The sequence below is a fragment of the Macrotis lagotis genome, chromosome 2 (genome assembly GCF_037893015.1).
Source record: "Macrotis lagotis isolate mMagLag1 chromosome 2, bilby.v1.9.chrom.fasta, whole genome shotgun sequence".
In the NCBI taxonomy this organism is placed as follows: domain Eukaryota; kingdom Metazoa; phylum Chordata; class Mammalia; order Peramelemorphia; family Peramelidae; genus Macrotis; species Macrotis lagotis.
The window spans coordinates 333268267-333293996 of record NC_133659.1 but is presented as its reverse complement, the minus strand read 5'-3'; the positions used below and the strand labels follow the sequence as shown (position 1 = coordinate 333293996).

General features: G+C 47.4%; 2 protein-coding genes across 3 annotated transcripts in view; one reads left to right on the top strand and one right to left on the bottom strand.

Annotated features, from left to right (window-relative positions):
• XPNPEP3 (X-prolyl aminopeptidase 3) overlaps window positions 1-14650 on the bottom strand; it is a 29717-nt gene extending 15067 nt beyond the window's left edge. The window contains exons 1-5 of the mRNA XM_074227007.1: window positions 14474-14650; window positions 13147-13263; window positions 3611-4018; window positions 2398-2600; window positions 453-515 (exon numbers count right to left, since the gene is read on the bottom strand). Coding sequence (XP_074083108.1) covers window positions 453-515; window positions 2398-2600; window positions 3611-4018; window positions 13147-13263; window positions 14474-14531 — 849 coding nt within the window. The 5' untranslated portion in view covers window positions 14532-14650. The remainder of the gene's footprint in view (window positions 1-452; window positions 516-2397; window positions 2601-3610; window positions 4019-13146; window positions 13264-14473) is intronic.
• Window positions 14651-14737: 87 nt separating this feature from the next.
• ST13 (ST13 Hsp70 interacting protein) overlaps window positions 14738-25730 on the top strand; it is a 29576-nt gene continuing 18583 nt past the window's right edge. The window contains exons 1-2 of one of the 2 annotated variants that reach the window (XM_074227003.1): window positions 14738-15317; window positions 25010-25067. In XM_074227003.1, coding sequence (XP_074083104.1) covers window positions 14851-15317; window positions 25010-25067 — 525 coding nt within the window. In that variant the 5' untranslated portion in view covers window positions 14738-14850. The remainder of the gene's footprint in view (window positions 15318-25009; window positions 25068-25730) is intronic. The other variant, XM_074227004.1, reaches the window with a different exon arrangement.

Here is a 25730-nt window from a genome sequence, read left to right as displayed (position 1 = left end):
CTGGGAGAGCAAAGAGCAGCTGCTTGGCTGGGCTGCGGCCCAGGGCCTGGCCTATGGTCCTTCACTGGGCAGTCATCAGAGCAACATGCTTTCTTCTTTTCCAAATACACCGCTGGCCACTTATGCTTAACTCCACGGTGTTTATTGGTTCTTAGGAGGTGCGTAACTTCCTAATCTTGTCATTTTTTCTTACCTGCAAAGAGGAAGAGGATTCCTGTTCTAAGCCCTCTCCCAGTCCTGACAGCCCCTGTTCTAGAGCTCCCCCGAGGCCGGAGCTCCCCTTTTCCAAGACCCCCGGACTTTCTTGGTCCTAAGGTCTCTATTTCAACATTCCCCAGATTGCTCCCTCCTCGAGGACTTGATGAAGCTCACAGGCCCAGGGCCCACCAGCTCAAGCTGAGCTGCAGAAAGCTTTCCTCTACAACAGCCCCTTCTTTCCATAACACACCCACCTTTGCATAAAGAAATGCTTCATCCACAGGGGCTTTGCTGGCAAACATGGTCTCTACAAAAGCCTGTAAAGAGAAAAAGGGGGAAATCTAGTTTTCTTTTTCCCTCGATGCTACTTTCTGACCCAGACATCTTGCAATCCCAAGCAGCACCATTCTTCCAGGCCCCAGAAGGGGGCTGCTGCCTAGCCAGAGTGGAGAAGACAGGAGGCGTCATTTCCACCCCACACACTGGGTGATGGGACAAGGCGGGGGTCTGGGTTCTGAAATCCTGGCTCTGTTGAGTGCCCTAAAACAAGTAAATCGACTTTCCCTGTGTTAAGGGGGGGGGAGCATTCCTTGCCTTCTCTTTAAAACCCCTTAGTTATACTGGTGATCTTGGGTGAGCTTAGAGAATCACATCCATCCACCATTCAAATGAACAGTTTACGGGCAGCCACCATGTTCCAGGCGGGACCCTGGGTGATGGGGACACCAAGGTCAGCGCCATCTCTGCCCTCACAGAGCTTGCAGGACTCACCTTGGTCACTGCAGTCCCAGTGGGCTGTGAGAGACTCAGACAGCTCTCCTGAGGGGTGCCAGGAAGGATGAGCAGCTGCCTTTGGTTGGGCCCCCCCCCCCCCCAGAAAGAAGGCTGCTTCCTGGAGATGTACCCAGAACAGGGTCTTGAGGAGGAGTGCCCACTTGGGAGAATGCAGGTATGGGAAAGAGCTCATCAAGTTCAGGGGACAGGTTGCCCTGGAAGTTAGGGCATATGGAAGGGGGTGATGGGCAATCAGGTCAGAAACAAGGCTGGGTTCAGCCAGGGTAAGGCCTGGCTGCTTCCACTAACCCTCAGAAGTTACAGAATCCACTTCTGTGGATTCTAGAAGGGCCTGTGCACTTCTCCTCCTGATGATTCATATCAGACATCGACCATAGCTGGCTGTATCCACAGTACGATGATAGCACAAAGGGGAGAGTCTGGGGGCCCGGCCTAGGGATTTTGTCTTGTCTCTAGACAGATGCACTTAAGAGACAGACTCTGAAGAGTATCCCTTTTTTGGGGGGGGGGGGGGCAGCAGAAGGAGCTGGAGGTAGCTCTAAGGTTCTGACTGATGTGTCCAAATATGGCTGGCCTCCATGGGGGTCTGGGGGAAGTCCTCTTAGCAGAATCATCTTGTTAGTTTTCATCATGAACCATGCCCTTGGCCCCAATGTGGGTATATTCTCCCATTAGTAACACCACACACACACACACACACACACACACACACACACACACACACACACACAGAGCCTGTCCTGAAGCTCACAGCTCTGCCCTTGGTCCTTCAGAAGGACTCTCTATTATTATGATTATTATCAACTATCATTATTATTATTATTATTATCATTTTTGTCATTGGTTTTTGCAAGGCAAAGATTTACCCAAGGTCACATAGCAAGTAAGGATCAAGTGTCTGAGATCAGACTTGAACTCAGATGCTCCTAACTCCAGGGATGGTGGGATGGTGCTCTACCCACTGTGGCACCCAGCTGCCCCTCTAATATTACTTTTAACACATTGTGATTTCCTTTTCAGTAGGTCTCCAAGCTTTTGGAAGAGGTCTTCCTGTGTTGGCCACAGAGAATGGATTCCTTCCCTGGTTTGGCTGTCTACTAGTCCTAGGAGCCTGTTTCTCTCAGCCTCAGTTTCCTCTTTTGTAAAATGAGGGGAGAAGATGGCACTAGCAAGTTCCCTCCCTCCTCCCATCTCTCAATTCTGGTAGCTCTGCCCCTTCCTTGACAAGGGAGGTTGGGATTGGGGTTTGAGCTCCATGACTCTGTGATTCTAGAATTATCTTTGTCTATGGGGAGAGGCAGAGTATAGAGGAAGACATAAAAACTCAGGGACCTCTAGTGGGGAAAGCCTCTGCAACATGAGCCCCGGGCATGGGCAGAATCGCCCCATGGGCCCACCCTGTACCTGTGACGTTAGTCGCCCAGCACCCTGCAGAAGGGCAATCTCAGCAGGTGATTTGATGAGGCGGAGGCGCTGTACCAGATGTCGGATGGCTCGCACCTTGTTCCCACTCCTGGCTTTGGCCTCAGTCACAGGGTACATATAGTCAGAATGCAGCTGGGCATGAGGGGGCTTGGTCCAGTCATACCAAACTGTACTTGTCTCCGCTTCCAACAAAAAGAAGGTAGAATTACAAAGTGTCAACTGACCCCAAACTCCTCAGGAACTGGGACGTGGCTGGGTCTCAATTCCCATGACTGGGACAAAGGCTCTAGAACTAGGAATCCCTGCTGGTTAGTGATCTATTGATCTATTCAGCCTTGAACTGTCCACACAGCCGAGCTTGGTAGTGGTGAGCAAGTTGACCCTAAGGAGTCATCTCCTACCAAAGGGTCTTTCTAGACTAAAGGGAGGGGGCTTCCTCATGATTCTGGGAGACTTCTCCAGCCCTGGTGGCAGTGTTTAACTATGTCACTCTTCCTAAGCCGATCCTGGACGACTCAGAAATTGTTCATGGTCAGAACCAAGGTCTTGGAAAAGAAAATGTTGGCCTGGGAGTTAGGAAGGCCTCAGGGCAGAGTCTGTTCTAGGTGATCCTAGGTAAGGTTGCCACTGTGGGAAGGTGGCTTCTTTGGCCCCTTCTGGGTTGCGAGTTGGACTCCTGGGACAAGAAGCATTCCATGCACCCCATTCCAGCACAAAGGAGCTAGCAGCTGTCTGCCGCAACCTGACAAGCTCCTGCTCAGACCCTTTGGGGACACATGTCCTCTCCTGTTCACCTATCCACTGGAGAGCCCCAATTACAGAGTCAGGAGAGAGGGCTCTCCAATGGAGAATCCACACCAAGGGGAAGAAGCCTGGCCTTTTCTCTGGCTCCTGCCACCAAGGCTCAGGGTACAAAATCCCTGCCCATGAAGACAGCCTTGGAGCCCTTGGCAGCTCAGCCACCTTTCTTTTTACTAGTAAGGTCAAAAACCAGACCAACCACTTCCTCATTCTCCTGGAAAATGAAGAGCTAAGGACCTGGCAGGTGTCACCAACTCAGTCACTAACACTCTTGATCCCATGTGTCAGAGAAGCCCTGCTAGAAGTTTGACTTTAGATGGCAAGGGGTCTAGTGGAATCCCCAAGGATTAGCTCGAAGGGTCCCAAGAACTGGTTGCTGTGCCCTTAATACCTTTCAGTTTGGGGACCAGATGTCTGAACTCCTCCAGAGGAAAAGCTTCATCCACCCCTGTGAGGGCCACTGCTCCATCAGCCCCCGACCGTGGCCCATCCCAGAGCTCTCGACTGGGATCCCTCCGGGGGACAAAGAGCATGGCTTTGTGAACAGGAAGCTCTTTGCCAGGGAGGCTCTGAAGGACCAGAATGCTGTCGGGTTCCTGGAATCCACAGAGGTATAGGAAGTTATTGTCTTGGTGGAAGGTGTAGGGGATGTCATTGGTCATGTAGAAAGTGGGGTTAGAGAGCAAAACCACTGCTTGGTCTGTCCCACCCTGGCCTTGGGTTTCTTTCTGGAGCAGAGCCATCAGTTTGTGTCTTCGGAGAGCATATTCCACTTGGGACAGTCCGGGAGTCACCTCGCCTAAAGATGACAAAGAAGAACAGGATGCTGCAGTTAGGTTACTTGATGGATGAGGCTGCTCTGAGGGGCTGCTATGCCTCAGAAGCTGGGGAGAGAACCCAGGCATTTCATCTCAGGATCAGCCCTTCTCCATTACTGAGGCTGGGGGCACAGTTAGAGCTGGGAATGCAAAGGGCAAGTGGTCCAGATGAAGAGAGAGAGAATAGAGAAAATGTGTACCAGCCCCTCACAGGCCTTAGGACCAGTTGGGCTCCTAATGTCACCTCTAGTCTGACCTTTCAAAAATATCTAGCTTAACCAAGAGTTAAAAGATTTCCTTTCAAATTCCAAAATGACCTGGGTGAGAAGAGGCTTACATTCTGTTCAGATCTGATAGCTTGGTAACAGAGGGGATTCTTAGCTTCCTAGAGAACAGATCAACATGGACTGGATACTATGGGGAATTAGGCACAAAGGGCAACAAAAATGTGCATACCCATTGATCCAGCAATACCACTACTAGGTCTATACCCTGAAGAGATGATGAAAAAGGGTAAAAACATCACTTGTCCAAAAATATTCATAGCAGTCCTGTTTGTGGTGGCAAAGAATTGGAAATAGAGTGAATTTTCATCAATTGGGGAAATGGGCTAACAAACTATGGTATATGTATGTCATGGAACACTATTGTTCTATCAGAAACCAAGAGGGATGGGAATTCAGGGAAGCCTGGAGGGATTTGCATGAACTGGTGCTGAATGAGATGAGCAGAACCAGAAAAATACTGTCCACCCTAACAGAAACATGGGGGTGATGGTCAACCTTGATGGTCTCACTCATTCCATCAGTGCAACAATGAGGGACAATTTGGGGCTGTCTGCAATGGAGAATACCACCTGTATCCAGAGAAAGAACTGTGGAGTTTGAACAAAGACCAAGGACTATTAACTTTAATTAAAAAAAAAAGTTATCTTCTTATGTAATTTTGCTGTCTCTTATACTTTACGTTTCTTCCTTAAGGATGTGATTTCTCTCTCATCGCACTCACCTTAGATCAATGCATACCAGGGAAACAATGTAAAGACTAACAGACTGCCTTTTGTGGGGGTTGGGGGAGGGAAGATTAGGGGGGAAAATTGCAAAATTCAAAGTAAATGAATTTAAAAAAAGAAAAAAAAGACTAATCCCCCTTTCTCTCCCAACACTTCTATTCTCTAAAGAACCAGGCAGAGAGAAGCTACCAGGGTCTAAAGTTTTAAGAGGCTCATAAGAGGATTTTAAGCCAGGTCTTCTAGACTCCAGGGCCAGTGCTCCATAAAATCATCAGTCAACCTCCTTCCAGGATCTTAATCCAGAAAACAGCTCCCTCAGTTTCCTCACTTGTATCTCCTGGCCGAGGTTCAAGTGTGCCAATCTATGCAGAATCATTCTTCATATTCCTCTCTCCTCTGGCCTGGGCTCCTCCTAGTTCTCTCTACTATCTCCCACCTCTGGCCAATGACTCCAGGGCTCCATGTTGTCTCTTTCACGAGTCACAGTAATAGAGCCCGAGACTGGGAAGGAGCCTCAGTCACTATTACTTTAGAGATGAGGAAGTGGAGGTCCTGAGACTTCGGGTGACTTGTCCAGAAGTGATGTGGGTTTCTGCAGAGCCACTCATGTGCTCAAACCTCCCCTTGGGTAATGTGAGCTCAGAATTAAGATCCAGAATGGGCAATAGCTTAACATCCAAGGAGCATAGGAGTGAAGGGAGGGACGGTAGCTAGAAACTACTGACCTCTTCATTTTTGGGAGACACAACAGATGCAGGGAGGCTGCCCTGGTACATGACTGATAGAATCTGAAGCCAAGTCCTCTGACTTCATGCTTCCCTTCGGGGACCTGGTCCCAAAGCTGCCATACTTCTCTTTCTCCTCCATCTGCCCCATCTTTTGATTACCTCTATCATCAGCATCTCTGCCACTCCCATGAGAAATCTATTATTTTTAATTTTCCCACCTGTCTCCCCTAGCCTACCAATGGAGCTGCGAAGGTCTGTTAAAATGTCTGAGATAGGGGTGGCTAGGTGGCGCAGTGGATAAAGCACCAGCCCTGGAGTCGGGAGTACCTGGGTTCAAATCCGGTCTCATACACTTAGTAATTGCCTAGCTGTGTGGCCTTGGGCAAGCCACTTAACCCTGTTTGTCTTGCAAAAACCTAAGTAAAATAAAATAAAATCTCTGAGACAGAAGTGCTTCTTAGGCCATCCAGCTCCACCAGGCCTGCCAACAATGCTCCTGTAGCCAAAAGACCGCTTAAAGCCACTGGTCCTGGGTTTAAATTTGAGCCCTGCTTCCCACTTATGCCACCTAACCTCTCTCGCAACAAGTTTCCTTTTCAGTATAAGAAAAGGAATGGACAAAAGGACTTGCCTGCCACCTTATGGCCAGAATCCTGCCCCTGCCCTGGGCTGACTCAATACAATTGGTACCTCCAACAGGAAGAGCTTGGATTCTACTCTTAGCCCAGCTATAATGAATTCTTATTGGAATTTTCCCTAGATTTCTCCATTGTAATTCATTCTCCTCTGCACTTAGGTAGGATATTTTCCTATGTAAACATTTGTTGAATGAATTACTAAAGCCTGCATACATATGAACAAGTGTGGGCCTTGCCCATCATGTGCACCTTAAAATGTGGGATGAATGGACTCTGTTCTGTTAGGCCCCCAATGGTTCACCCTCTTCCCTCTCTCCTTTTGTGTCCTTTCCTCAGCCGTCACTTCTCTCCTGGGCTTCATGATCCTTTTCCTGAACCTGCCACCTAACATCTGCTACCCATTCATCTCCTGTGTCCCTCCTCTCTCTATGCCCCCACAATCCTATGGCTACAGGGGAATAAATGAGACAACACGACCATCAGCTGGCAGCACTGCCTGCATCCACTTGAGGGCACCTGGAATTTCTGTCCTTCAACTCTGCTGGGCTGGGCTGTCCAAGGCCCACGCTGCTGTGGAGAAAGGGTTTTGTCACCAGGTCTAGCACTCGATTCACGGGAGTTCCACCGAGCAGCAGTGCAATAGAAAGGGAACTGGCCTGGAGAGTCAGCGAATGGTGGGGGGCCCCAAGTTTGAAGCCTAGCTTGGGCACTTCCTTAGCCATGGGACCATGGGGACTCCATTCCCCTCTAGGACCTCGTTGTGTTCATCAAAAAATAATAACGATAATACATGCCCTTGAACAATACTTCAGTCATCTTGAGTAAAGCATCAGAGAAACATGTCTCCTGAGGCAGCCTGTAGAGTGAACAGGGCCCTGCCCAGGACATGGGTCAAGACGACCAGGAATTGAATTTTTTCCCTCCTCCCTGGGCAATTCTAGGCAAGGCAACTTGTTTTTGGCTCAGCTTCCTCATCTGTGCAAGGAGGCAGGGGGCCCCTGTGATCTAATATATGATTCTCGGAATCCCTTCATTTTCATTCCTCCTCAGACTTAGCACTCTGGTAGGTACAAATGCTCAAAAAATGCCACTTTCTCCCAGCAAACCTCTCTTGAGACAGAGATAAGAGACAGGCTCTCAAGAAGATGGGAACAAACCCATTCGCAGGAAAAGAAAACTTGCAATTTGAGGAAAACGAAGGTTGAGTGATTGGGTAAAGAGCCTTGAAGGTTGGGTCAGGCTGAAGGGCATGGGCTGGGAGGGGTCCAAGAATCCACCTAGAAATGAGGCAGCTCTCTTGCTATGAAGCTGAAGAATAGAATCTTTCTCCTTGGCCTCACCCCCTGATCATTACTTATGGCTCTAGAGGATGGACTTTGTCCCTGCAGAGACATGGAGGACTTTGCTCCCTACTGGCCCACAAAGCAATCTGAAGGCACTTAGATCAGGCTTTTGGTTTTCCCTTCTCATTTTTATTTGCTTTCTGGTCATTTCATTGATCTTTTCTATTCTGTGACCTGGAAAGAGTCAGGTAGCCAGTAACGGAAGAGTCGCTGTGGAAAAGCTCTGAATTTCCTTTATCTGGGCTCTTCATCAACTGTCATTACCAGCAGAATGGACCACATGAGCTGGAAAGCACTGATTAGGTTTTTAATATGTTCAGTCACTACTCTAAATACTGGGGAGAGAAAGGCAGAAAACAGTTTCTGCCTTCCAGGAGACAATATGCCAACAACTCAATATAGACAGGATCAATGGAAGGCAGTCTCGTGGGGAGACACTCATATTGAAGGGGGATCAAGAAAAGCTTCTGGCAGAAGGTGAAAAGTTGAGACTCCAAGGAAGCCTCGGAAGCCAGGATGCAGCAGAAAGGAAGGAGAGACAACTAGGCCCAGGGAAGCCGGGGAAAAGGCAAGAAGGAGAACCAAATTCAAGGGAGGGTTACAAACATATTTTTAACATCCTGACTTTTCTTTAATCACATATATCTGTCTGGAAAAGCTCACCAAACATCAGAACTGGATGGAGCCTAAAGGATCACATATTATAACCTTTATTTTATAGAAGAACCTGAGGCTTAGTGAAGGTAACCCACCCAAAGCTGCCAAAACTGATTACTGGCAGAACAGAGACCAACAAAAAGCCTCATTACTCACTATGCGTTTCCCATTTAAAAAAAAAATTAAAAGTTCAGGGAATCGCACAGGAATATAAGGCTAAAGACCATGGTTCTTCCCATTGAGGGAAAAAAGATGCACGAGACAAGCCACTTGAACCCTAGTAGCAAATCTGGCCATTTGTTCATTCTGGACAATGGACTGAAAGTCACAGCCCCGATTCTTGGATGAATTCCAACCGATAAGACTAAAGCTGAGCAGGCAATCTCCCACCTTATCAAATCATAAATGGACTCTAAAGTGTAAAGAGACGAAAGTCCCTTGCTTGTTTAACCAATCCAAGCGCTCTCTTTGAGAAGCCTCCCCAGGCAAGGAAGGAGAGCGTACAAGCCAGTCGGGGCCTCCTGCAGGACTCCCAAAGTCACACACATCATTTCTCCTTATTTCACCTGAAGAATGACTGTTCAGAGAAGACAAGTTTGACAAGCAAGCTTAAAGGTATGAGCCACTCTCAACAGCTGCTCCCTCTTACCATGTCCTGAAGCAAGTTGGGCTAAGGGTTTTATTAAATATGGCCTGAGCTTGGACCAGCAGAGATGGTACAAGACTTCAAAAGGTATTCATTCTCTTTAATACTGGGTTATTTAAACCAATTTCCTCTAATCATTTTGCATATTCAAACTTTGGTTGGAGCTGCTTATGGAGTTACTCTTTTGCTTAATTTATCACAAAAATCACCAAAGGGGAGAGGAGTGAAAAAAACTATCAAGGTTTCTTTTACCAAGAAAAACACAAACCGGTTGGAAATGTAATAATGAAATGTAGAACAGATTTAAAAAAAAAACTCAGACTGCATTTGCTCCACAGGAGTCTTGTTCTTAGTATTACTGTGTATTTTCAAGAATGCTGTCGTGATAAAAATAAAAATTTCTCTTTTCAATTAAACCTTGAACAGGGGGAAATCCATCAGGGAAAAATCTGAGAAAGAGGAATTTCCACTTCTCTGTAGAGGGAATGGTACATTTTTGCCTACCTAGGAAAAGGACAAGCCTTGCTTGAAGTCAGTCATTGAAAGTCTGGAGAGGAGGAAAAACAGCATAACTTCCGCACAATGAGACCTCCATTGGGGAGATGAAGAAATTGAACAGACTATGGCTATGGCCCTCCTAACTCCACCATGCCCCCTAGTGACCAATGCATTTGTAGCCTTGAGTTGACTTTTTAATTTTCCCCTTCTGGCTTTTTCAAGAGACAAAAGCTTTTGTTGTTGTTGTTGCTATTTATCATCTTCAAAGAGCCCCCGAGCCCCTAAAAAGTCTGAACCCGATTCTCCTCATCTCCTCCTTCTGAGGAGCTTCCGTCTACTACAAAGGTGAGGTAGAGAAAGAGAAGTGAAGGGGAACTGTTTAACTTAACAAAGAAAAAACAGGTTTTATCATGTTAAGAGTCTCTGATTTCCCCCAATATCTGTCAAAAATGCAATCTCTACAATTTCCATGGTCACAAATCAGCCAACAGGGATTTTCTGTGCACCAGACGATGCCTACGGCCCCTCTACTCTGCCTGAAGTTATGATCAAATACAGAAGGCTGGTGAAACCAATGCAATGAGTCGCACTAAGGCTCAAGGGGCAGGAGTTTAAAAGGAACCTCAACTAGGCCTCCTTTCCAGCTGTGTGAATGAACTGATCACTGGGTAGAAAAACTTGATATGGACTGGATAAACCTAAAGATGTCACAATGAAAAAAACAAACACTTTGTTTTCCTTGTCATCACTGATTCGGAAGCCGGGTCCAATTCACTTACCATTTACAGAAAAGCAGAGTCTGATTGTATCAATGGCTCTGGTAGCTTCTCCTCTCAGCCCCTTCTGCCCGCTCCCAGAGGAGCAAAGTGTTTGGGCACCCCCCCCCAGTGGTGTGTACCCATCCGTGTGGCGTTGGGGGAGTGGCACATGTTCCTCTGCCCTCGGGAACCCAAGGCACCTCAAAGGTGAGCCATGCCATTGCATCTCACCTCTGAACTCACAGAGATTGCTTCTATTATGGTTCAGATTTGCCAGCACAAATATGGTCTAGTAATATCCATCAAGCAGTCACTTATCAATTATTAAACATCTCTGATGGTCCACACATTGTGCTAAGCACTAGGAAAACAAAAACAGGCCAAGGATAGAAGGATATTCCCTGCTCTCAATAAGCTTCAGAGTTTAATGGGGGCAAAAAGCTGCCAACGCCCAGAGTAGATGGAGAAAATCAGCAGAACAAAGAGGCTGCGCATAAAGGGGCTCAGGAGAGGCTGCTGACACAAGCTGAGATTGGAAGAAGTCGGGAAGCAGAGCTAAGCAGGGAGACTGGCAGTCATGAGGGACAGTCAAAGAGAAGGCTTGGAGTGGGGTGTCATCTTCAGGAATGAGCAAGGAGCCCGGTGCCCCTGGATTGGAGAGAACTGGTTGTAGATGAGGCAGAAGAAGATGGGAGGGCTTTCCAAGCCAAACAGATTATGGGAGCCACTAGATTCAGAGCTAGGGAGAACTATTGGTTACCTACCCCAATCCACGGACTCCATAACAAGCCAACAAGGTGATTTTGCATCTGGAAAGGACACCAAATAAGTTTGCCTTTCATTTTTCCTAAAATCTCTCCTCCACAATGGATTCAATGTTTCCAGAAATTATACTTCTCTGAGGTAAGGCAGCAAACAATTGAAGAGGTGGAGGGCTGGGGATGGGCCTGGGACCTCTGCCTCAGCAATGCCCTGAACTGGAGAACTTTCCCAGGTCCCCTCCCTCCCCCACACACTCTGGCCCTCCTGCCACTGATCCACACCACACTAACCCCTTCTTTCCAACACAGGGTGGCAACAGGCCCAGGGGCCCCGAGAAGTGCACAGTCTTTTAAAATACACCATGCTGACAACACAACTGATAATAAATGAGGGGTCCAGGAAAGGCAGCCAATCACTTGAAAGTCATTTAATTCAAGAAATCAATGATTTTTCAAAACATCTCCACTTTTTTCTGAGAGGGTACATGTTTACTTGATAGCAGCAACCATTGGCCTGACCTTCTAGCTTTGAAAACCTCTGCTTTCTTGGGTAGGGAATCTGATGAAAGGCCGGCCTTCCCTGAGACACATCCTGGTGCCACTCATGGAGTGGAGATGGTCAAAGAGAGAGAGATATACAAGGTTCTGGACTGACTTCATTTACTTGGGCATACAACTGCTCAAGAGCAAATGAGAAATCCACCTGACCTGGGGGCTGTTTTTAATGTGCAAATGGTTGAGGGGAGGCTGGAGGCAGCAGCAAAGGGAGGCTACAGTGAATAGTGGCAGCAGCAGCAGCACAGGCTCCTTCCCAGGGCCCCCACTAGTGACCAGAATTTAGGATAATCAAGTCAGATGCTTATTGTGCCAGATGGTAAAGAAAGGACTCAAATGAGTAACAAAGTGGGGATCCCACTTATCGATAGGCATTTATTGAGCTCCTATGGCATACTGGGTACTCTGCTAGGTGTTGAAAATATCAAAAAAGGCAGAAAATCTTCCTTGGGGAGCTCAAGTTTTTATGGGGGAGACAACAAATATAAATCAGTAGTCAAAAAAATTAACTTTGACTTCAGTTCAAATCTGGTCTCAGACACTTAATAATTACCTAGCTGTATGACCTTGGGCAAGTCACAACCCTACTGTCTTGCAAAAACTAAAAAAAAAAAACCCCTCAAAAAACAAGTCAAACCCCAAACCTTTAGAATGTTGGAAGGTACCTTTATGGCAAGACCCCCCAGCAAGAACTGGGTGCTTCTTGCAGCCTTCTGCAGCTCCACATGGCAGAAGCTGCCCTGTTGAGGCTTCCCACTGGTGCCGGGGCAATAAGCTAAGCCCTTTCACCAATAGAAGGGAAGCTCCCTGAGAGCTCCTGGAGCCACTGTGTGAACATCAAACTGTGTCATGCCACATACGCGGTCACTGAACTCTCAACTGGAGTGCACGCAGTCTTCCATTTCAAATTGTTTCTTTTCCGCCCTTTTTCCTTTGTCCCCAAGTCTCCCCCCTCCCCCAAACCAAGGTGTAGAAAAGGGAGGGACAGAAAAGAAGCTTCAGATTCTGCTTGGTACACCCTGCCTCTAGAAGTCGGCTCAGGGCACCAACTTGTCGTCTTTCCCCTTGAGGCCAGATTGTTTCAGTTTTGATACTGAATCATGGTAAGTGTTTTAGCTGAGCAAATGACAGATGCTATAGTTCAGGAGAAAGAGCTCCCCTTTCAGCCTGTCTCCTGTTTGTCTGTCCACCTGCTCTGGGTCCCACCCTCCCCTATCCTCTCCTGATTTCTTCCTATGTAAAACAGGGACCCCTCAAAAGGCTTTTGTAAACATCGATTCATTCAGTAAAGCAAGTCCAGCAAGAAGGGCCTCACCTGGGAAACACCTAACAGTTCAAGCTTCTAAGTTTTAAAGTCGCTAACTGTAGGGGAACTATTGTTTATTTTTCAAAGTCTGAAATAATTTATCCTTTTCACAAAACTTACCTCCCTCCCCACCAAGGAGTATAAATTCATGAAGTTTTACTCTATTAGGGTTCTAAACTAAATACCCCTTTGAAGAGGAGTCCTTACCTGGTCTGAGAAGGTGTGGGTGTGTAAAGGGACTGGGTTGGCCTAGATACCGACTGGGAATCTTCCTCTCTGGAACGGCCTGGAGGGAGAACCTCCTCTGTAAACAGGGTGTGCATCCTAAGTTAAAAATAGAGATGAGGAAGGAAAATAAATAGGTCTCAAGACTATAAGCATTAATCATCTAAAATGTACCAGGCCTTGGGATGTGAAAAAAGAACAAAGCAATCCTTCCTCTTAATCTTACACTCTATCCATAGTTGCTCCAAGTAGTCAAGAGTATTTTACTCAAAAGGAATAATTGTTCATTAAGTTTCCCCCCCTACTCTTAGACTAAGAATTTCTTATTTCCTTTTAGCATGAAGAGATCACTAACAATGCCAATAGCTCGAATGCTTAGAAGCCAGGTATTAGGATGGTGATGCCCTAGACAAGCTGATGGAAGGGAAGAGGGTAACCAAAAGACACTGAGCACCGCATGGTTTAAGTTTGAGTAATTTGAGGCTAGGAGTCAGAAGACTGTCATTTACAGTAAGCTGAGACCTTGGGAATCTAAGGAATGTTCTTTATAATTCTTTATGTCTTGGAATTTTTGTTGCCAATCCGTCAAACCCGTGATAAACACAATACTGACAACACTTATAGTCTGGCTTCCCCCAATCCCCCCAGGAAAGGTCATCTAACTGAGGTCAACTGAAGGTGGGGCCCAGTTTGGCGAGGACATATAGTTTAAGCTCAGAAGGACCTTAGAGAGGGTCTCCCAAGAGAAGTCAGCTATGTGCCTTTCTGTGGCGGTGGGCAAATTACACAAAGATGAGCAAGGTCTGGCAGGGGGCGCCCGCTGACGGGGCATTCTGATGCTTTATCCTCAATTCCTCCCTTTCCCCCACACTACCAAGAGAGCTCGTTCCTCCCCCAGCTGCTCGCAGGTGTGTACACCTGGCCCAGCCCGGGGCAGGGGTCGCGTCTCTGTCTCTGCATTCCCAACTTTCAGCACACGCTGGATGCTTAGTGTTGGTTGAATGGCTGAACCGGCTTGGGGGAGGCCTGGAACAGTGGGCACGTAGACGGGCATCCTCTGCAGGGGCGCTGGGCCTGCCCAGGCTCTTGGGGTCGTCCTCTACAAGCTGGGCGGCTCTCCCCCGTCTGGGGCCCAGGACAGCTCCCGAACCCGGGGCCACGGCTCCGGGGACCGCCCGCCTGGGCCCCTCGTCGCCCCCGCCGCTGCCTCCCGGGGGGCCTGGCCCAGCGCCTCCGGCTCCCCGGCCCCGCGGGGCTCCCCTCCCCCCCAGCCGGCGGCGGCGGCGGCCCGGGAGGCCGCGGCTCTGACCTGCGAGGCGGCGGGCGCTGCGGGAGGCGGGCCCGAGGGCCCGGAGCAGCCGGGGCATCGCCGGCGGCGCGCCCTTCCCCCACCCCCTCCGGCGTGCGGGACAAAGGCGGAGCGCGGGAGCCGGCAGCCCGCGGCCCGCCGCGTCGCCAGGAGACCCAGGCGCTTCCGGCCGCGCAGGCGCGCTGCGCCGGCCGGGGCTTTCGGCCGGCGGCGCGCGGCGATGACGTCACAGGCGGCCGGCCCCGTGGCGTCCCGGGGCGCGGCCCCGCCCGCCGCACTCCGGGGCTGCCTGCCCAGAGCGCCTGAGTCCCGGCCCAGCCCCGCGCCGCCCGCCGCCCGCCCACCGCGGTCCACCAGTCCCGGGCGTCGGCAGGAGCATGGGTGGAAGCGGAGGCGTCTGCGTCAAGCACGGCTGCGCGTTGGGGCAGGCGGCCAGCTCGCCCGGGGGGCTTCTAGAAGGTTCGTGCGCAGGGGCGGCGGGGCGGGGCGCGGGGGAGGAGCCGCCGCCAGGCCCCCAGGACCCCACGCGCCGCAGCGAGGGGCGGAGCCACCCGCCCGCCCGCAGCCTGTCGGTGCCCACGTCGCGCGCGCGCCGGCCGCTGGCCCCCGTCGTGTCCGCCTCCTCCGTGGGCTCCGGCGCGCGCCCGCGCGAGAAGCCGCCCGCCGCCCCCGCCGCCGCCGCCGCCGCCGAGCCCGCCGCCCCGGCCCCGGCCCCGGCCCCGGCCCCGCCCGCCATGGACAGCCGCAAGCTCAGCGAGCTCCAGGCCTTCATCAGGCTCTGCCAGCAGGACCCGGGCCTCCTGCACACGGAGGAGCTGCGCTTCCTCCGGGACTGGGTGGAGAGGTGAGAGCCGGGCCCGCGGGGGCCTTTGGGGCGTGGGGGGCCCGGAGGGGCCGGCTGCGGGGGGGAGGGGCGGGGCGCGCGGGGGAGGGGGGAGGGGCGGGGCCCGGAGGGACCCCGGGGCCGCTTCTCCCCCCCCCGTGGGGGTCGGTCCGCAGGGGGGGCGGGGCGGTCCGGCCTGGACCCCGCGGGAGCCCGGAGGGTGGAGGGGCCGCCCAAGGTCATCTTTGGGGTCATCGCTCTAGTCCGCGACCTGCCCGGCCCGGCCTGGGCCTGACCCAGTGGGGCCCGGCCTGGGCGCGGCAACAGTGTAGCAGGGCCGCACTCCGTGGGGGGCCGGGGCGGCCTCCGCCCCACGCTCTCCTCTCCGGGGTCCGGCGGAGCTGTTGAGGTGGCAGGCGCGAACATCCAGGCCGCCCTGGAGATCCTCGAGAAGGCCTGGTCTCTGCGGACCCCTCATCGGGCCCTCGTAACAGCCCCCGCGCGTCGATGCTGTTAGACCCATTTTGCAATGGCAGAGATTGAGAGTCAACAATTGGGGAAACGGAGGCGGGGTGGGCTGGAGTCCCCAAGCTCACTTCCCGTGCCTAGAGATGTGCATCCTTAGGGGATGTGAGGAAGAGCCAGCACCTTATTGGCTGCTCTCTGCAAGCCTGAGCGGCCCTGAAGGTGATGATGGCCATTGATTTGAGACCTGAAAGTTGTTAGAAACCTGTAGCCTATTGGAGCACATGAACGGAATGATCCCTTGTAGGAAAAAAACAGAAATTTCTCCATTTGGCAGCCAAGGTCTTTGACAGTCTAACTCTAAAACTCCCTTTCCAGAGGGATTTTGTATTACTGTCCAAACATGTGCTGGCTATTATTGCCTGTTACTGACCTCACATTTTCCATTTCTGTACCTTTGGCCAGGTAACACTCCTCAGCCTAAGGTGTACTGGCTTCCCATCAAGACTCCACTTATGGGACACCTTTCTCCTTTTGTGTTTCTTCTGTCTATAATTTTATATTTAGTAAAACTGAATTCATTGAATGCAGGAACAATTGTTTTTGTCTCCAGTGTCTTAATATTGTGTTTAGCAAATTTGTTTGAATTGTATAGACTAAAGAATCCAGGATACCAGAGAATCAGAAAACCCTGCTTGTCACTTTAGAGCCAAATTTCTGGCCTTGAGCCAAAACGTTGACTTTGTAGTCTTTTTTTTTTTCTTCAGCAAAATGAATGACTTGCTTTACATAATCTGTAAGGTCCACTACATCTCTCCCATTCTAGAGACTCATGTGGTTTTCATTTTATGTTTAGGATGCTTGAACATGTTAGCTATTGGTTATTTGTTTTCAGAACCCTTGGGTTTGCAACCTTTTTTTTTAACCCCATAGTTTTCTGATGTCATCCAATAACCTTTGAACCCTTTCTTGTAACACTACCACCAACAAAACCAATAGTTAAGCAACACCGAAACAATGTAAGTCCCATGCCACCATCTCCCTTCTCTCCAGGAACCCCTATTCTCAGATGACAAGGTTCTTCTGCAGGCCTACTTGCACTTATAAAATTATAGCACTTGCTATAATGTTAAACTCTTTGACGATGAGAAATAATGTTTCATAGGACCAAGACTGGGGAGTGGTCAAGCTCAGTTGAGCATGGTTACCTTTGAGTTGTTGTGTTTCCTTTTGTTATTGTAAATCGCTATTGGTTTTCCTGTCTTTTGCTCTCCTCCAAACTAGGCACAGTTCTGTCCCTAGTTTGAGCTTTGGTGATCTCGTTGGCTCCAGTGGTTTTCATTGTCATCTCTCTTCAGAGAACTTTGTGAGATCTCCCTAGATCAACTTGGGTAGGGAAGGTGTGGGAGAATTTCTCAGGCTTCTCACAGCTGGGTTTTCTCTTAATAACCATTGAGTATTTTTTTTGTGACTGTTGATAGTTGACAGCAAAACTTGGTTCCTATGCATTGCCCACTTGCATCTTAGTTCTCTGACTTCTTTTTCTGGCTTTTTATTCCTTGCGTCTAAAATGTATTTCCTAAAAGGCTCAGTGAGAGTCTTTTAATCCATTTGATAGATTGTCTGATTCTGCCTGTAAAGAAAGGCCCAGGGACTGTCGACCTGGTGGTGGCAAGGCAAGACTTGATCTTTTTAAAGAGAAAGATGAACCCAGGACTAGAAGAGCAACAAAAGGAAGTTACTGAAAGGATGTAGGATGTAGGGTGTAAGTAAAGCATCTACTCCAACATTTGGCTCTCAGCATAAACTAGAGTATTTTTAGAGTAGAAAATTTTAAATCACATTTTTATTGATGTTTTTAAAAACATGACTATCACTTTGAATGCCACCCCCAATCTACAGATTTTTTTATGCTAAAATTATACTGTGTTATTTTCATAAGGAGACTTTTGTCTTTTACCCAGCTCATCTGAGATTCTAAGCATGTTGTTCCCTTAACCTTCAAAGAAAGATGTTTCCATTTTCATTCTTCGGAAATGCTGCATTTTACAAATTCCCCATGTAGTAAGGAACAAGAAGCAGACTGCCACTTGTTGTTCAGTAAACATGAACCAACCTGAATGCTGAAATTTTTAGAGTTTAAAATGTTAAGATTTTTTTCTGGTTATTCAAATACTTTAATGGATTTGTAATCCCTTCACTTATGGAATTCTCTTCAGAGATGCAGGTGACAGTTCATCCATCCCTGTCCAACCCACATCACTCTTTTTTTTAATTTATTTTTATTAAAGATATTTGAGTTTTACAATTTTCCCCCCAATCTTACTTCCCACCCCCACTCCAGGGAAAACACTCTGTCAGTCTTTACTTTGTTTCCATGTTGTACCTTGATCCAAATTGCAACCCACCTAACTCTTGACCATATCCTTCTAGAAATTAGACAGGAAGCTCACACAGGGTTCCAGAAACTTCCTGGATTTCTCTTGGCATTCTATGGAGTTCCTATTCGGCTAGATGGTAGCCTGCTCACACCCACTGACAACTTTTCTGTTGCTCTCTTGCGTGGCATGTTTATTTCACTTCTTTAGAGGTGGTGGTGGTCCAGCTATCCCACTTTTCATGTAGGAACACTGTTCTAATGATTTTTAGAGATGATCTTTTGCTGTTATGGGAAATTTCTGGAATAACTATAAAAGGACTTCACAATTTACTGGAATTAAACCAGGCCACTCTTCCTTTTTACTTTACTCAGCTCATTCATTATCCATCACTAGTATCTGTCCTAGATCTAGAGTCCCTGGAACAATTTCTGTGGGGTGAGAGGCATGGTGAACTCTGAGCAATAGACTTTCTTCACCCATTTGATCTTTGTGTGGACAAACAAGGGTAACTCCTTTTTTTTTTTTTTTGCAAGCAAATGGGGTTAAGTGGCTTGCCCAAGGCCACACAGCTGGATCATTATTAAGTGTCTGAGGCCAAATTTGAACCCAGGTCCTCCTGGCTCCAGGGCTGGTGCTTTATCCATTGTGCCACCCAGCCGCCCCAAGTGTAATTCCTTTGAGCTCATAATCCATTCTTTGTAAGATTTTGTAGACAAGTTTATATTACATTCTAGCATTGCCCAATAGTCTTCTCTTTTAAAAAATATTTTAGGGGACGGCTAGATGGCACAGTGGATAGAGCGCCGGCCCTGGAGTTCAGGAGGACCTGGGTTCAAATCCGGCCTCAGACACTTAATAATGACCTAGCTGTGTGGCCTTGGGCAAGGCACTTAACCCCATTTGCCTTGCAAAAAAAAGTAACAAAAATTTTTTTTTAAATTTTTATTGAATTTTACAATTTTCACCCTAATCTCGCTTCCCTCCCCCACTCGCTACAGAAGGCAGTCTAGTCTGTTAGTCTTTACATTGTTTCTGTGCTATACATTGGTCACAATTAAATGTGTTGAGAAAAATCATATCTTTGGTCTTTGTTAACTCCACAATTCTTTCTTTGGATACAGATGGTATTCTCCCATCAAGGGGACAATCTAAAATTATACCTGATTGTTGCACTGATGAAATGAGCGAGTCCTTCAAGGTGGATCATCACCCCCATGTTGCTGTTAGGGTGTACAGTGTTTTTCTGGTTCTACTCATCTCACTCAGCATCAGTTCATGCAAATCCCTCCAGGCTTCCCCGAATTCCCAATCGCTCCTGGTTTCCAGTAGAACAATAGTGTTCCATGACATACATATACCACAGTTTGCTAAGCTATTCCCCACTTGATGGACATTCACTCAATTTCCAATTCTTTGCCACCACAAACAGAGCTGCATAGCCTTCTCTTTTGACATGTCATGTTATTGCTAGGTAGAGGACTTTCTGATTTCTTCTGATCTAGTTGTACCAGTTCATTTGCATTAATTTAATTTCTGGAAGAAGTATGTTTTGCTGTCATTTTTGTTTGTCCATTGACTGCATTTGGTTTTCAGTAATTTGTTGAAATATTTCTTCTTATATATGCCCAATTTTTTTTCTCCTAACTAATTTGTATAGAGTCTGAGTTTAGTTCTTTCCAGTGAGATCAGGAATAACTCCCTTGCTTAATTGTTTTATTGCCTCTTATTAAAATGTGTTTTGTTTTGGGGGATGTGTGTGCTGGGCACAATTCTTCTTTTGAGCTAAGTTTTGAAGATAAGGAAGTACGTAGCTTGTTTTGCACACACTTTGCAGACTATACAGCTTTGACTCTCCTAGACAATCTTGGGACCCTTTCCTTTTCTCACCTCTATGCATTAAAAGTCCTGAAAGATTGGGTTTGCTCTACCTCTTCATCTTCAGAAACTGAGGTTGACCCATAAACTGCATTGTCATGGCAACCATTTCAGACACTTTTTGTAAGCATGCACTGTGCGGATGCACAAATGTCTCCTGAAGTATTCTGATATTTTTGAGTGTACAATCAGACCTGCTCTTCCAACTCCTTTTGTTGTCTCTCCAAGCTGATTGTGGTTTAATTTCTAGGCATCAGTAAACTTTTTTTTTTATGGATTGACTAGGTTGGCCTTGGGTTGAGGATAAAAAAGGCAAAAAACCCAAGCTCCTCCTCAAGAAATGAAGGTTCCATGGAAATAAGGTTGTGTACATTTGAGAGTTGGCTTGAGGGAAAACACCTGGATATGGAGACAGGAAAAGCTTCTTAAATAAGGTGGACTTTGAGCTGAGTTACAGGAAGCCAAGAGGGAGGACATTCCAGGCAGGAGGCTCAGGCACTGAAAAGGCAAGGAGTTGGAAGATGACTGAAAGAGCTGCATTGTAGAGGGGGTGAAGAGGAAGCCTGGAAGAGGCCTTGAAAGGCTGCCAGTTCTGTTGAGAAGAGTGTTAGGTGGCAGCAAGAGGATATTTTGTATTCTGTCCTAAGTCATAGAGAGCCACATGTCTGTTGGAACAGATGTGGTCATATTTGAGCTCTTGGATGCTGTGGAGGCAGGCAGGCCAGCCAGCCATTGCCACAATTCTGCCATGAAAAGAAGTTTAGGGTGGGGGACTGTGTGTGTGGAAGAGAAGAACCAGATTTGTTATTGGATTGCTTATGTTCAGCAGAAGAGCCCAGAAGAATGGGGGTGCCTTGGCAGCAGGACTGGGAGAGGTGGGAAGAACAGAGGGGAGGGGCAAAGATCCTGAGACTTAGACCAGTGGTTAGTGGTCATTGACATACTGTCAGACTAGGCTGGTGAATAAGGATTGCTGTGATGCAACAATTAGGGAAAGTACATGCATGATGCTAATAAAAGTTTGTCAGGAGTCCCTAGGCTGGAGGCAGTGAGCCTTGGGGAAGGGGCCTTAGTTATTTCAAGGGAGTCAACTCAGTTTTTTAAAAAAGCCTTTTCTATACTGGATAATTTTTATTTCATGAAGATAGGGATTGGATCTTTGATTTCATTGAGAAAGGGAACCCCCCCAAATGAGCATGTTTCCTCTTTACACATGGGAACACCTTCTCTGCAGCTTAAGAGAATTGTTGAGGGCCTTGGGAGAGAAAGAAACTTCTCTTGAGTCAAGCAAGCAGCTCCTTGTGCCTCCTTGGTTTGCCTCCTTCCCCTCCTTTCGTTACACCATTGTTGCCTCTGGAAGAACTGATATGCATCCTTGAGTAGAGAAGTGACCTGGTTAATGATGATGATGATGTTTGTCCAAAGAGGACCCTGACATCAGGGAGGTGATGCCATGATAAGCACACGCATTGATTTGGAGTGGGAGGGACTAGGCTAATTCCCCAGCCTCATTTTCTCGTCCATTGGCTAGGTGAGAAGCAATTGCGGCAGCTGGGTCCTGGGGCCTCACTGCTTTCTCTGCCTAATAAGAATTGACAACATAAAATGCTCCTGTTAGCCTCCTCCTCCAGGAGGCGCCCTTCCTTGTGGAGAGCAGCCTCCAATACTGTAACGCCCAGAATCCTCCTCTACTTTTGCAGACTTTCTTCAGTCAAGAGAGATTCCCAGTGCACCAAGTGCCGTGGTAGGCGCTGGTTTTACACTTCCTAGCAGAAAGAAAGGCAGACTGAAGGAGGAGGGATCCCTTGGCAGGGGTGGGGGAGAGAAAACCCAGGGAGGTGGGAGGCAGCCTGGCAAGGAAGGTGCTCAGCTAGGGCCAGGAGACCTCCGTTATCTGGAAGCTCCTGTGCTATCTGCCCTGGATCACTTTGTTCTGAACTTCTCCTTTCTACCTGGTCACTTCAGCTGCTTTCCCAGCAACACTACTGTTCTAGATACCCCCCACCCACCCACCCAACTCCCTTCTCCTTAGCACTCCATCCTATACATCAGATAATCTTGCCCTTTTACTACTCTGGGAAATATGAGACAATAATATTACTAATACCATTTAGATAGCATTTATGGTTTGTTTAATGCTTTATTAAGGAGAGCTCATTTAATTCTTAGAACAATCTTGAGGTAGGAGACATCACTCTTTTGCTGATGAGAAAACTGAGGTACAGAACAGTTAAGACTGGGGTTGCCCTTCTAGTGTCAGAGCCATTCCTCTTTTCCTCTACTCTGTACCTCAAAATCCCTCTTGTTCTCCCCCCAAGCTACCAAACTATTTTTTTCCAGTTAACAAGCATTTATTTTCCATCCACATTTACTCTCTTCCTTCTACAAATACAAAAAAAAAGACCCTTTTAACATGCTTTATCAAGCAAAACAAATTGTCACATTGGCCTTTTATAAAAATATGTAGAGGTTGCAGTTGGCATTTTTGAGTTCATCTCCAGTTCAAGATGTTGTAGGGAACCTCTAGTTTTCATTGTTAGCCTTCTGAAATTGGGGTTGGTTAGTGTATGGATTGGTCTGCCCTTTAAAAATCATGCAGAATGAAAGATAGGAAGTACTTGCTTAGTGGCTGGGGATATAGCTACATAAATCTGTAGCTACAGATAGATCTGCAGTAACCCCTGCCCTCAGGAAGCTTGCATTCTTCTAGGAGAGATGATACCCAGGGAAGATTTTAGCTGCCAGTCAGCTGGGCAAGTCCCTTAGTCTTTAGAGGTCAGGCCTAGTCTAAAATGAACGTCATTACCCAAGATGAAATCCTTCTTTTCTGCTGTTGGACAATTGGCCAAAGCCAAGGTCTTCGATGACAAGAACTTTTCTTTCTGAGTCTTCTGAAACTTCAGGCTTCATCTCCTTGGGGGAGGCTTTCCAGGAAGGTAGAGGCTCCTGGCTTGGTGTCTGTGTTCCCAAGGCTCTTGGGCTCAACCTCCTGAGCTATTATAGATCTTAGGGTCTGAGGGTGAATGATGGTCAGGGACGGTGGTAAGCTTGATCCCTGCTGCCTCTGGTCTTTCCCAGGGTGCCCTGATGCTTCATCAAGGCTGGTTGGCTTATTATGTGAGCTGGGATTGGTGGGATTGGTCAGCCTTTTTTCTATAGGGGAAGTGCTTCGCAAGACAGGTAGTTGGAAGAGGGTGGAAAGTGCTATCATTTGGAGAGTTCTATGCCCTTCAGATTATTACCGGTGCTGATGAGGAAAGTGGGTTCTTTACAAAAATTTTTCTTTTTTGGTGATGACTGTGTGGGGATTGTTTTGGAAGTAGTAGGTACTAAAGGAAACAGTGCTGTGGTTCAAGCTCCTAGACTCTCACCATCATCGCTGACCATTCCACTTGCCTTGTATGTCTCTACATCTCTTATCCATGGTGTTAACTTTGAACAGTTTACTGAGCCAGGACCGGGAGGAGGTCCTGGAACTGGTTGATGGGGTCCTTTCGATGGAATCTCTGGGGGGCACCTGGCTCACCTCTTTCCTCCACCTGTCTTTTTGTCAAGTTCACAAGCATTTAGGACACACCCATTGTGTTCATGACCTGGTGTGAAAGGTGCTCAGGATAACCAAGTGCATTCAGGCCTGCACCTCCTCTTTTGGGAGGGTTTGAGAAGGTGGGGCATTTTTGGAGGTGACTCACGTATTTCCAGAAGACCACCTCTAACCTCCAAAGACTTAGTTTCATATGAAAGAAACAGATAATTAGATGCCCTGGTCCAGGAACTATCCAGAAAGTCTAAGAGAGTGAAATCTGCTGGTGGCTGGGTTGAGTACAAACCAGAGAGGGCTTCATGGAGGCAAGTGATGTCAGAGGATTTACCGAAGGTTTGGCTGGTTTGGCATACATTTTCATCACGCAAGGTTCCCTTTGGGTCATGATCGCTCAGATGCTTATCTGTAATGCTTAAGGTGTACAAAGCATTTTATTTTCCTTGAACCTCAAAAAAATCATAAAAGGTAAAGATAATGGCATCAGTTTCTTTCAGTTTTATGAAGTAGAAGACTCAGCAGCCCAGGGAGGGCCTAACCACTTGAATCTGGGTTCAGAATTGGGATTTGATACTTAACCTCCCAGGCTCAGTTGGATCAACTGTAAATTTTAAAGGGGTTGGCCAAGATCAGAGATGACTGGACTCCCCTCTTTTTGCGTAACAATTTCTCCTAACTCTACCCTGAGAGAGGCTGTGGATTCCCAATTCAGTATTCTTTCTAGTATGTTCCATTTGTTATTAGAGCAATGGGAAGAGTTGTGAATGTGGTTATGCAGAAAGAAAGAGGATGAAGGAGTGAAATGGTTAATCTTTCCAAATCCTGCAAGAGGTCTCAAGGGATGCAGAGGGGGAAAGACAACCCCAGAACCTTCTAGAAGTGACCTGGGGCCGCTAGGTGGTGCCAGAGTACAGAAAGGGCTGGGCCTAGAGTCAGGAAGACTCCTTTTGACACTCACTAGCTGGGCAGGGTGTTTGAGTTGAGCTACATGGTCTCCCTGCCAAGTGTTATCTGCCTTTTTTAGCTAAGTCAGCAATAAGGCCCAAAAGTGTCAAGGAATATGGTGGTAGCTTTTGGCTTCACTGTGAGGTAATTCAGAAAAGCCTGAATGTGTTTAGATTTTACTGTATATTTCTGCCAGGGTAATCTGCCCAATGATATGTATAGCTTTGGGGTTGCCCTCATTATTTTCAGTGGTCTTTAATATTAACAAAATGCCATCTAAAATGGATACTACACATGCAAGGTAGAATAGAAAATGATAATTATATCTTTTTTTGCAGGGCTTGCTTTTTAAGCAAGTTTTTAAATTCACCATGTGACTTGCTGAGTTGGCCCATCTAGCTGTGAATTCTCCCTAGACATCCAGTTCTTTCCTTTAGCTGTTTGTTGTCAGTTATGATAGCCTAATGCAACTGTGTTAAAACTTCAACTTTTTTTTCTTTCTCCAGTATGGGTGGTAAAATTCCACCTGTTCCACAGAAAGTGAAATCGGAAGAAAAAATCAAGGTAAGTAGAGATTAATTCTGATTGTGATCATTAGGAGTGTAACTTTGTTGATTTATATTCATTTTTTTAAATTGTTTTATTCAGCTTAGATCTGCTCTCTTCTCCCCCACCCACCCCAAATTGAAAACACAAGAAGTACAAAACTTAATGCACACAGGAATCATCAGTCAAAATAAACTTAAACTTTGGCCACTTCCAGTCACATTCTCAAGCCTTCAGGGGATGGGTAGGATATGTCATTGTTAATCCTCTGATTGGTCACTATGCTGATGAGAGTTCAGCACAGTAGGTATTATTCCATTATTAGAAACCATGACTTGTTTATCTATTCTCTAATTTGAGTGCACCCTCAAAAAAGAGCCATAAATATTTTTGTACATCCTTAGAGTTTGTTTTGCAAGAATCACCACCAGTCCTTTCCATCCCCTTATTCCCTTTTCCTTTATCCCTGGTGTGTGTGTGTGTGTGTGTGTGTGTAATTCTTTCTTCCTTTTGACCAGTGTAGATGACAGGTTCAAGTGTCAGGCTTTCCTCCCTTCCCCTCATTTGTCATTTAATCATCCTTCCCTCCTAACCTCCCTGTCCCGGAGACTGTATTCCTCTTCCCTTCCCTTTCTCTTCTTAACATATCACCAAGACATAGCAACCACCCTTAGATCATCA